The sequence below is a fragment of the Haliotis cracherodii genome, unplaced genomic scaffold (genome assembly GCF_022045235.1).
Source record: "Haliotis cracherodii isolate W230 unplaced genomic scaffold, xgHalCrac1.p SCAF_39, whole genome shotgun sequence".
Classification (NCBI taxonomy): Eukaryota; Metazoa; Mollusca; class Gastropoda; order Lepetellida; family Haliotidae; genus Haliotis; species Haliotis cracherodii.
This window is the reverse complement of record NW_027266296.1, coordinates 572,872-585,658: the sequence shown is the minus strand read 5'-3', so window position 1 is coordinate 585,658 and position 12,787 is coordinate 572,872. Positions and strand designations below refer to the sequence as shown.

At 38.1% G+C, this 12,787-nt stretch overlaps 1 protein-coding gene across 3 annotated transcripts in view; it reads left to right on the top strand.

Moving 5' to 3' along the window:
• Positions 1 to 377: 377 nt before the first annotated feature.
• The window catches only part of LOC139478145 (xaa-Pro dipeptidase-like), a 33,101-nt gene continuing 20,691 nt past the window's right edge, over positions 378 to 12,787 (top strand). For 2 of the 3 annotated variants that reach the window (XM_071260476.1, XM_071260477.1), the window contains exons 1-3: positions 378 to 434; positions 8,820 to 9,003; positions 11,941 to 12,068. In XM_071260476.1, the coding sequence (XP_071116577.1) occupies positions 415 to 434; positions 8,820 to 9,003; positions 11,941 to 12,068 (332 nt within the window). In that variant the 5' untranslated portion in view covers positions 378 to 414. Of the gene's footprint in view, positions 435 to 1,866; positions 1,995 to 8,819; positions 9,004 to 11,940; positions 12,069 to 12,787 lie in introns of all 3 variants that reach the window. The other variant, XM_071260478.1, reaches the window with a different exon arrangement.

Genomic DNA, 12,787 nt, shown 5'->3' with positions numbered 1-12,787 from the left:
ATGATTATATGTGTATTCGAGATTGCGAGATCGTTTGCATTCGTATAGAATAAACCCTTAGTGAATGTCAAATTCTTGCATGTCGAATAGTATACTGACTGTAACGTTTCCCAAACTTGGCGCCGGACCCGTGAAAACCCGGGGTAGAATAGGTCTTCAGCAACCCATGCTTGCCGTAAAAGGCTACTGTGCTTGTCGTAAGAGGCAACTTAAGGGGATGGGGTGTCAGGCTCGCTGACTTGGTTGATGCATGACATCCTATCCCAATTGCGTAGATCGATGCTCATAACATCAATCACTGGATTGTCTGGTCCAGACTCCAGGTCCTTTTTGGCCGTAAGCCGTTTTAGCCTAATGCCACCACGAGCTGCGTGGAGCTTGGAACGGCGCGTGATCACAAATACACCTACCGAGATGGCATCCGCAAGAGCGCAGTGAGTACTTCAATTAAGATCAAGGCTATAGCCTATACTAGTATATCGTGTGGCATCTTTGTTAGCGTAGTAATAATTATGTAACAGCTCTGATTTGCAACTTAGGTAATATGTATAGAAACAAAAGTAGAAAAAAATCGCATACGGGTCATTCTCAAAAAATGTCGGAATTTCAACTAAGCAAAAACATCAAAATTGTCTTTTGTAAAATACCTTTTTTATTGACTCAGTACGCAAAGTAACTTCTGAATAACAATGTTAAGCAAAATGACACCTTAATAATCAATGATGTCCTAATTATGATAATTAACACTGAATAGGAAAAATATGTCTGTCCTGTTTCCATGTTAAAGGGGCACTGATCTAACGCAATTCCCCGGACTGGTTGTTGCCTTTGTTATTGTTTTTTCCCCCGTGAGTACCCGGATGATACGTAACGCAACTGAGCGTGACCAGAGACTGGCTACCGTCTGCAAGGACAACTAAATAAACTTGGAGGCTGGAGGCAATATTTGTTTTACGCATTTTTGCATAAACACTGATTGGTTAACTGTGATCTATAAAGATTTCGACAAAGGGCGCATGTTAATTAATTTCTTCAGCCCAAGCAAACAGACAAAAAGAACGGCGGAGCTCATCGTCATTTGGAAATACCCCAGATGGTTATAGTTTAATACTAAAAAAAAATATTCATGCAGTGAAAGCATTTTTGGATTTCGGATTGAGTCTATAATACGATTACTACTCCCTTGTTGTCATCCACGTTTTCTCGTATAACCCTACACTTGTGTATTTGTCGTCATTCACTTGATGCTAAGTTAATGAATTTATTACAGGTACAATTAGTGGTAGCACCACTTAGATTACCTGACAAAGGTTCCCATTTGGCATTTATTGTGTCGGGGGTAATTATTCAATCTAAATCCAGGTTTGAAGTGAGGTGAAATGTGTGTTATGTAATATGCACGTGGCAGCCCAGCAAGAGATGAATGATCAGTTGATTTACTTTTTTTTGTAAATCAACGGATCGTTCCTAGTCATCAAAGGATTAACAGCAAATACGTTGATTGATTAATCACTGTTATCTTGCACAGTTGATATGTCAAAAGTGAGTGTTTACATGTCTAGGTTTACTAAAACAAAGGGAATACACTCATACCATGGCGTGAAGTGCCGATGTAAAAACAACATACTTTGTTCAAAGGGTTAACTGATAATACGTTGATTGATTGATCATTGTTATCTATCAATGGATTTTTTAGGAAACGTGGACGTTATGAAAATAGTTGTCAAGTGGGCTTTCTCAGCCGACCCTTGAGACTTGACACCTATGTGAAACACCTGAAACAATCCAAGTGATCAGTTGAGAAACGAACATGGGTTATAATATCCCGAAACGATATATATCTTTTAAAATATTTGATTGTTACAGAGACACGTGACATCGAATAAGTTTCTTTGTACAGCTGCAGACGAGTGGGATATTGTTCCTTTGTGTGGATATTCACGGATACATTCCTCGAACAAGGAAGCTGCCTAAAATTTATACACATAAATTTGGTAGGTTGAAATTATAGTATTTGCATTTTGTTTTCCTTCTTTTGAACCGATTCGTTCTTGTTTCTCTACGTCTTAGTTGGGAAATTCTTCAATGCGCGATAGACTTTGTTTTCACAGGTCTTTTCCTTTGTAAGCGTGTATATATTACCGTCAATTTTTAAAATGTGATTCTCTCAGGCAATTTATAAAATGTGTTTTTGTCTAAAAAAATCTGTCCAGATTGATTAAGGGCCTATAAACATCACAACAGATTATTTTGTAGTATTAGAAGCCAAACAACATAGAAATGTACTTTTCAACGTAACATTTTCAGTTTCTTAGTGATGATATTAAACATAAAATTGTTTGGAGTTCGTTATTATAATAGTACAGATGGAAATGTTTTTCAGTCACTTTGTAAAATAACTGAATATTTAGACGTTTAATAAATTTGAAAATGTTACACATTTTGACAGTAAAAAAATATACACACTATAAAAAAGCAATGCTCAGGTGAAATATTTACTTTGTGTTACAAGTCAAAATAGTGTAAACGAAAATCGCAAAATTGCCAAGCAAGTTACTTATCAAAACTTCGTCACCATTACCGATGCTACCCACAAAGATACCTACATTTCCTTATTATCTCGAATTTTTTTGTTGATCAATGTGACCATACGCCCTTATTACTACCCATAAAAGTGACTAATGCGCTTACGAATGGCGCTGCAGAGGTCGCGAACTAGTCTAGATTTCTGCTATACATCCGGGTACTCACTGGGGAAAAACAATAACAAAGGCAACAACCAGTCCCGGGGAATTGCGTTAGATCAGTGCCCCTTTAACAATTATATTTTCTGCAGCAATATTTTTCAAAGTTCAACACAAATCATGTCAGTTCTTGTTTTTAAATGTATTGTTTTATATTTCAATGAGTACAATTAAAAAGAGATTGATACATTATTTTATGGACAGATTTGTCCAGCATTTGAGTCAAATGAAAACATTTGAATTCATTCAAATCCAATATGACAAACATACCCTGATTATTGCATCATATATTTGACACATATACTTTATTAGATGACTTATGTTTGAATTCAAATATGTTCTTCTGAAAAATAAATAAAAATAATCAGTATATTTCTATTTTAAGTGCTGGTAACAGGACAGACACCGTAGTAACAGGACGGACAATTGAAAGTAACAGGATGGACAATCGGCTTTGATTGCAGATAACTATAACGTTCAGGAGTTCAAGATTTTGAAATATCTGACAAATACGAAAAAAGTATGTGCAATTGATTACACCTGAACATATAAGGTGTAATTAACTGAATATTTTTGTATGTAATCTGAACTATAGAAACCGGTTGGTAACAGGGCGGACAATTGAAAGTAACAGGACGGACAAACTTATGTTTGCAGTCAACTATCCTGTTCAGAAGTTCAAAGTTTTGAACTCTGACAAATAAGAAAATGTTTTGCTTAATTAACAGTATCTGATCATATGGATGTTATAAACTGAATGTTCTTTTATGTAATCTGAATGTAGAATACTTGTAGGTAACAGCACAGACAGAAGTAACGCCAAAGACAATAACTTTTGCATTTTGGGTTAATCCCTATAATTACAAAGAATATAAATTGATTTAAACTTACACTAAATAGTCATGGGACAGTTTTTGTCATGAAGCAACAACATAATAACCAACTTTATCCATGTCAAACATCAACATAATCTGGAGAAAAAAACTTGTCAGAAGATTTCCTGTTGAAGCTGTATTCTTTTGCAATTGTATTCGCAAATACTCAAATAAACGGTCTGCATGGGTGAATTATAGTTTCCTTAAAAGTACAATTCACTTGTATCTATGATTATTTGATTAGTGCCAAAATTAAATGATGCCTTTCATTCACCCAGAAACCACAGGTTGTTTATTGTTTCTGTTTTATCATATCTGTAATAGCTTCCCAGTAAAAAATTTCAACACTGAAGTGGGAAGCAGTGCCTTCAATCTTCTTTGGTTCAGGAATGATGGTAATAATGTCCTCGTGCTGGTACCAGCATTTGTCCAGCAGGAGTCTTGGCCAGAATAATAATTTTTGATCCCATTTTTTGCCAGGCTTGTGCATGCATTCCACATATATATCATAGGTAGAAACATCTATGTATCCAGGATATGGAAAACCATCATATAACACACCAACACATTTTCCAAGACACTCTTCTGTATCATCTGGAACGGATAGTAAAATGTCACTCTCACTTTTCTCAACCTCACCCTTCTCCACAAAACCACCTGTCCTCTCCACACTTTTCTCAACCTCACCCTTCTCCACCACACCACCTGTCTTCTCCACACTTTTCTCAACCTCACCCTTCTCCACCACACCACCTGTCTTCTCCACACTTTTCTCAACCTCACCCTCCTCCACAAAACCACCTGTCCTCTCCACACTTTTCTCAACCTCACCCTTCTCCACCACACCATCTGTCCTCTCCACACTTTTCTCAACCTCACCCTTCTCCACCACACCACCTGTCCTCTCCACACTTTTCTCAACCTCACCCTTCTCCACAAAACCACCTGTCTTCTCCACACTTTTCTCAACCTCACCCTTCTCCACCACACCACCTGTCTTCTCCACACTTTTCTCAACCTCACCCTTCTGTTGTTTTTTCATCAGATAACTATCTTCAAGAAAGTAGTCTATTTTTTATGTATATATGTTTTTTCTAAACTGTGATAAATTTGAAAACATATCTCTTAATGTTTCATAAAATTAGAATATTTAGTGATTGGATAAGAAAAGTTAGATAAAGATGACCAAATGTCTGTGCTGTTACTTTTAAGTCTTAACCAACTTTTTTATATTTTGCTTGGAAGATTTGTACAACCACAGCCTCTTGAATGCCTGTGTTATTTCAAAGGAATTATTTGTGTTAATATGGTAATTATATTATTGATTGGTTATACTAGGAAAGACAGTTTAAGGTGATGATAAGTCTGTGCTGTTAGCCTGTTACCACAGAATGTCTGTGCTGTTACTTTTTCATCAGATAACTATCTTCAACAAAGTAGTCTATTTTTTATGTATATATTTTCTTGTAAACTGTGATAAATTTGGAAACATATGTGTTAATGTTACATAAAATTTGAATATTGAGTGATAATACAAGAATAGTTAGATAAAGCTGACCAAATGTCTGTGCTGTTACCATGGTTACCATAATTTGTCTCTGCTGTTACTTTTAAGTCTTGAACAACTTGTTTTTATTCAGCTTGGAAGATTTGTACAACTATAGCCTCTTGAATGTCTGTGTTATTTCAAAAGGAATTATTTGAGTTATTATGGTAATTATATTATTGATTGGTTAAACAAGGAAAGACAGTTTAAGATGATGATAAGTCTGTGCTGTTACCACCAGTGTCTGTCCTGTTACTTGTTTGAAGGTAACAGCACAGACAGTAACAGCACAGACAAATTGACATTAATTACAGTTTTTTTTAATGAGACCTCCCTTGAAATGTTGAGACCACATGGCATTGTGAACAGTTCATATTTTCTAATATTCGGAAAAATGCTTTTAGAAAAAAATATTTGTTTTGGCAAAAATGAGCAGTAACAGCACAGACATAAGAAAAGGGTATTCATGATAGGAATAAACGTCGAGCAGAATTATCCAAGGTCTTCTCTCACTTGAAGGACACTGCTGCCATGATAGTACAGGAAGTAAGCTGTATTTCTGTTATTTTGAATTATGGGAATCTTGAAGGATTATCTATTTTTCAGTATTGATCCATCCTGGTAACAGGACAGACACTTTTTTATGTACAAGTGTTTCTTACCAAAAACCAATATAAATAAAAGTGTGTATCTTTAAAAGATAATTTTATTCCAAGAGTTAGAAAGGTAATGTACAATATATCAACATTTTTTACATAATATTTTTTATAATAATGTTGATGTGCAAACATAGGGTTACGGACACACCCTTCAGCTCAATTTAACCGCAATTAAGCAGTTTTAATTAAAATAAAATACATAATAAGAATTACTGAAACTTAACTGCTAGACACCATGGTATGTTCTACAAAAAACACTTGTGTTAAAACATATCTAAAATAAATATTTTAATTGTTATTCAACACGGACTAAAAATCTCACTTTTTTTTTAGAATGACCCATACACGAGAACGATTCAACTAGGCTAACTGAAGCTTGTCATGTAATTTTCCTCGTTGGCCACCTTTGGACTCAAATCGGACCCACATCACGTATAGGCCTATATGTGATTAGTCTGTTTTATGAATATTAAACTAAATGACAGGTTCTGGGGATTCATTGTCTTACTGCTGTTGGTTTTGTTTCCAACTAGCTTTATAGTGTAAACATTTTAAGATTACTTCATTTGCCAAATCGGCAAATTCTTAATTTCTAAGGTAGACGATTAATACAAATGTTCATAGATCTATATACAGTTACAGGATTGATGATCATATGCTTAAAAAATATATATGAGTATTATCAATCACTGATGCTAGTTGACACTAAATTCTCTTTTAATGAAAACATGTTTGACAGTTCAGACCTGAAAATGTGGAATATTAGCAAACACTAAAAGATCTATGTTCAGCTTATCACATTATTTGATACTAATTTTTAACAATTTTACTGACCCATTTTATTAAAAATTTTTTATATAGAACCACCCGATTCAAACTCTTGGAATTGACATGATTGAGGGAAAGTAGTTTTTTTCAAATGTCTAACTACTTTACTGGCTAGCGACCAGTTATCACCATTTTTTTTACGTGTTATTTCTGAAATATTCCATTTACAGAGTTGACAGTACTAAATAACTGTTTCTGTTATAACGTGATAAGAGGGATTCCAGATAGTTGAAGTAGAACTTTCCCGTTGACTAACTGTACCAGTTAATGTCATCGTTAAACAAGACGTGCCACGTGATCACTCTCACCACTTAAGTTACATAAATTACATTATCATCTCTGATATCGCACTCAATTATTATATTCATTTAAATTAATAAGAAATGTTTTTATCAGTTTGTCGTCTGCCCACTCACATGAAAACCTATATTCCCAAAATTTGATCTACACATGCTTAACCAAAACACTATGTACTGGTATAATGTTTCTGCTATTTCTTCATCCTACAAATAAAACAACATTGTTGAATGTGTGGAACGACCTTTGGTCATGACATTGTGAATATCAAAATAACAATTAACAATCGGTAACCATAGCTTCTTATTACTAACATCCAGTTTGGGAAATAAAACACCAGCTGCCCTCGGGCAGTTCCACGCAATACATGCCTGTCAGGGAGAATACCCCTGAGAAAACAGCTAAAGGCATCTTCAGCGTTGTTTTGGGCGGTTGGGTAGCCTAGTGGTTAAAGCGTTCGCTTGTCACACCGAAGACCCAGGTTCGATTCCCGACATGGGTACAATGTGTGAAGCCCATTGCTGGAATATTGCTAAAAGCAGCGTAAAACCATACTCACTCACTTCAGCGTTGTTTTAATGTGATATAAGTTGTGGACACGGAAATCAAATGGATGAACAGACGAAAAAAGACGTAATATAACAATTCTGAGGCAGAAGCAGAGAGACTAGTCGTCGGCCGATCATCATGATTGTTCAAATTGCGCAGTGTTTCAAGCACCAGGAACCCGTTTAAACCCAGGATAAAAGGGGAATCCCTTCAGTGGCGGAACGTTTCATTTGGGGGATGATTTTGCCTCACGTTTTTTATCATCTGTTTTACACTGTTTCCGTTTTTCAAATTTAATTTTGGTCAAGCATTTGTGATTAAGTGTGCCCTAAAGTATTAAAATCTGCAAAGTTGCTTTGTTGACTTCACTTACCCGTTAAGAAAAAGCAATCCATTGGTCAGGAGAGCCAGTTAATATTGGAAAAAATGGCAATTCTAAAACATGACTGTGGACAGACCCCTATGGACAACAAACTACTTAATGGGGTTGATATTGAGGGGAGTGGTTCTTGAGGTCTTCAATGGTGTTTGAATTTAGGGTCCCCCTTAATTTTGAACTTTGAAGATTTGGTTTTATGACAAGGATCCCTTGACTTTCATGCTTAAATTGGATCCCTGCTACTTCATACCTATGTGTCTGATGTGAAGGATAAAACACGTTCCGAGGTTTTGGTTGAAAATGTAAACCCGCCTGGGAGGGAAGATCCTAAGGGCCGTGAGCGTCTCTGTCATAATGTGGACAGCTTACAGTCGAGTTTCATTTAGTGGCAAGATGTGGGAGAGAGAGGAAGGTGACGATTTATTTCTCACACAAACGAAAACTAAAAATGCAGATGACTGTGACACAGGAAGGGGGGCCTTCAAAGAATATCATTGTAAATGTCTACTTCAATTAAAGTGAAGAAAATCTAGTATTGCGGGGTTTTTTTAAAAATAAAGGGTATGGAAGTCCTGGGGACTTGATCTGAAATATGTAACTTTTCATAACGATGAAAATCAAGTCCCTGGGTCTTCCACAGTAAGTCCTGGGTTTTCTACGCAAGTAAAACCTCATGTGGGTCTTTCTCAAGTTTGAAGAAACCTAATGATCAATACAAATGAACACTCTGAGGTTTATAAGTGTAGGCTGTCAACTGACCCTCCAGCCCTTTACTTCAAGTTATAGGATGCCCTCCTCCTTTTCTGGTAGCCACACGTTAAAGGGCCAGCATATTTATTTGCAACTCAGTTTTATTTTATTTTGGTAATATTGAAACCATAAATGACACACCATCCAAGCAACAACATGACTAAAGAAATCCTTTGTTACCATGGTTACCAGGCCAACATTCTGCCGGGGGACTCACACCCTGTCAGTTCCGATGGAACTGTTCCGGGAAAACAGTCGACGCTTGAGTGAACGGCTGAGAAAGAACAAGGACGTCCCTGATGCTGCCTACGTCCTGCTTCAAGGGGGAGAGTCAACGACCAGATACTGCTCGGACAACGAGCCCATCTTCAGACAAGTAGGAAGACTCAGCTTTAGAAAATTATGTGCTCTTAAGACTTGTTGGTTGGTTGGTTGTTTAACGCCGCACTCAGCAATATTCCAGCTATATGACGGCGGTCTGTAAATAATTGAGTCTGGACCAGACACTCCACTGATTGATATCATGAGCATCAATCCACGCTATTGGGATCGATGACATGCTTCAACCAAGTCAGCAAGCCTGACCATCCGATCCCAATAGTCGCCTTTTATGACAAGCATAGTCACATTTTACGGCAAGCATGGGTTGCTGAAGATCTATTCTACCCCGGAATCTTCACCGGTCGCTCTTAAGACTAGTCAAGCTCTTAAGACTAGTCAAAAGGACCAGTGGAAACCTTACTTCACTAGTCCTCAGAGTTTGTAGCTAGTCCTGCTTGAATAAGACAAAAATGTTTTCTATGTTTACAGTTTCTGTCAGTCTTATTTTTATTCATTTGTATAAAAATTGAAGCTTTGAGAACTGGTTCAGAGTTATAGCCCTCATATGTCTTTGGCTGGCGGACTAGCAGGAATTTTGAAGGCTGTGTACTTGGATAACAGAGAGGAATCAGATGCCTTTGACCATGTTGACTCTGGACTTACATTCTTAAATATTTAGTCTATTATATCAGCCTTATAAATTCATTTTTAAGACTTGTCAATATGACAAGTGCAAAACTTGAGTTTGTAACTAGTCCTGCTAGACTGACAGTGATAGAAACTAATGGTTGTAGTCCACTAGTCCTGATAATGATAACATATCATATAGCAAAACCCTTAAAAAGGGAAAATTTCTAATAGTCCTTATTTATAGGATAAAACACGCCTCCTCGGTTTTGGTTGAAAATGTCAAACTGCGAGCGAGGGAAAAGCTCAAATTTATCAACTGTGAAGAGATTGGTTAGAATAGGTCTTCAGCAACCCATGCTTGTCATAAGAGGCGATTATGCTTGTTGTAAAAGGCAACAAATGGGAACGGGTGGTCAATCTTGTTGACTTGGTTAATGCATGTCATGGTATCCCAGTTGAGTTGATCGATGCTCATGATATCAATCACTGGATTGTCTGCTCCAGACACGATTATTTAAGAGACTGGAATATTGATGAGTGTTGAGTTAAACAACACACAATCAAACAAACATGCAATTTATTAACTGCAGGTCTGCTGGTATTTTTTCTATCTGTACACAAACAGAATAATTAATTACTGTGTGAGTGTCAGTGTGAGTGTGTGTGAGTGAGAGTGGGAGTGTGTGATTGTGAATGTGTGAGTGTGTGATTGTGAATGTGAGTGTGTGATTGTGACAGTGTGAGTGTGTGATTGTGACAGTGTGAGTGTGTGATTATGACAGTGTGAGTGTGTGATTGTGACAGTGTGAGTGTGAATGTCAGTGTGAGTGAGTGGGTGTGTGAGAGTGTGAGTGTGAGAATGTGTGAGTGTTAGTGTGAGTGAGTGTGAGTATGAGTGAGTATGAGTGTGAGTGTGTTAGTGTGAGTGAGTGAGAGTGTGAGTGTGTTAGTGTCAGTGTGAGTGAGTGGGTGAGTGTGAGTGAGTGTGTGAGTATGAGTGTGAGTGTGAGTGTGAGTGAGAGTGAGTGCGAGTGTGAATATGTTAGTGTGAGTGAGTGGGTGAGTCATAGTGAGTGTGAGAGTGTGAGTTTGAGTGTTAGTGTGTGAGTGTTAGTGAAAGTGTGAGGGTGAGTGTGTGAGTGTAAGTGTGAGTGTGTGTGAGTGTGAGTGTTAGTGAGAGTGAGTTTATGAGTGTGAGTGTGAGTGCTAGTGTGTGTGTGAGTGTGAGTGTAAGTGTGAGTGTGTGTATGAGTGTGAGCGTTATGGGAGTGTGAGGGTGAGTGTGTGTGGTAATTAATTATTCTGTTTGTGTACAGATAGAAAAAATACCAGCAGACCTGCAGTTAATAAATTGCATGTTTGTTTGATTGAGTTGATCGATGCTCATGATATCAATCACTGGATTGTCTGCTCCAGACACGATTATTTAAGAGACTGGAATATTGATGAGTGTTGAGTTAAACAACACACAATCAAACAAACATGCAATTTATTAACTGCAGGTCTGCTGGTATTTTTTCTATCTGTACACAAACAGAATAATTAATTACCACACACACTCACCCTCACACTCCCATAACGCTCACACTCATACACACACTCACACTTACACTCACACTCACGCTAACACTCACACACACACACTCACACTAGCACTCACACTCACACTAACACTTACACTCACACTCATAAACTCACTCTCACTAACACTCACACTCACACACACACTCACACACTCGCCCCTCACACTTTCATTAACACTCACACACTAACACACTCAAACTCACACTCTCACACTCACTCACACTAACATACTCACACTCACACTCACACTCACTCACACTCACACTCACACTCATACTCACACACTCACTCACACTCACTAACACTCACCCACTCACTCACACTGACACTAACACACTCACACTCTCACTCACTCACACTAACACACTCACACTCACACTCATACTCACTCATACTCACACACTCACACTCACTCACACTAACACTCACACATTCTCACACTCACACTCTCACACACCCACTCACTCACACTGACATTCACACTCACACTGTCACAATCACACACTCACACTGTCATAATCACACACTCACACTGTCACAATCACACACTCACACTGTCACAATCACACACTCACATTCACAATCACACACTCACACATTCACAATCACACACTCCCACTCTCACTCACACACACTCACACTGACACTCACACTGACACTCACACACACTCACACTGACACTCACATGCTCCCACTCGCACAGTAACACTCACACTAACATACATTCGCACTCACACACTCCAACTCTCCCACTCACAGGCTCCCACTGTGATTCCAGGAGTCGTACTTCCACTGGGCGTTTGGTGTGGAGGAACCAGACTTCTACGGGGTTGTGGAGGTGGCAACAGGGAAGACCATTCTCTTTGCTCCCAAATTGCCAGCCTCTTATGGTGTCTGGATGGGCAAGTAAGAGAACCGTTTATCATTTTCAAAGTGTTTATGTCAGCCATGTGTTTCAGAGAGGTAAGCTTAACTCAAAACATTCACTAGCCTGAATAGTGATAACATACCGAGTCTGAAATTCCAATAGCCCTTGGGATACTGATAGCATTAGACAAGTAGTGGGTTGGTGCGAAGTTGCGTCCCTGTTTCCCTGTTTCTGTAAGTTTAAATTTCACTGAATTATTAATCAGAACGGGGGATCCAGATATTGGGGGTGGGGGGGCATTTTGTATTTAGTAAATTATCATTCCCTTTGGTATTAGTAGTTTTTTGAGGGTATTCAATATGTTTTTACTCTCTTGGGTTATTTCCTGTCATGGCCGAAAAGTTGTGGTTGGTGACGTGTCTACACGTGACACTGAAACTGAGACATTTACTCAGTGAAATTTGGTTTGGGAATTTGTCACTCTTTGAGGTGATTTTTTTGTGGTGACACTTTGTCCGACATATATGCATCAGCATCTGAGGCAACTCATCGTCTAAATGCTGTGCAGAGTTACCTCCCTCATTAATGCCAGAATCCTATGATCCTAGGTTCGAATCCCGAATTTGCCCTGATTTTCCATCTTGGTCAGTGCCATACCCATGCTTGTGGGTTTCACCGAAGTGGTGCATATCTGACGTCGGCATCACTTCAGGCCCTTTTCCCAATTATCCCAACAATCACATAGTGAAATTACTGC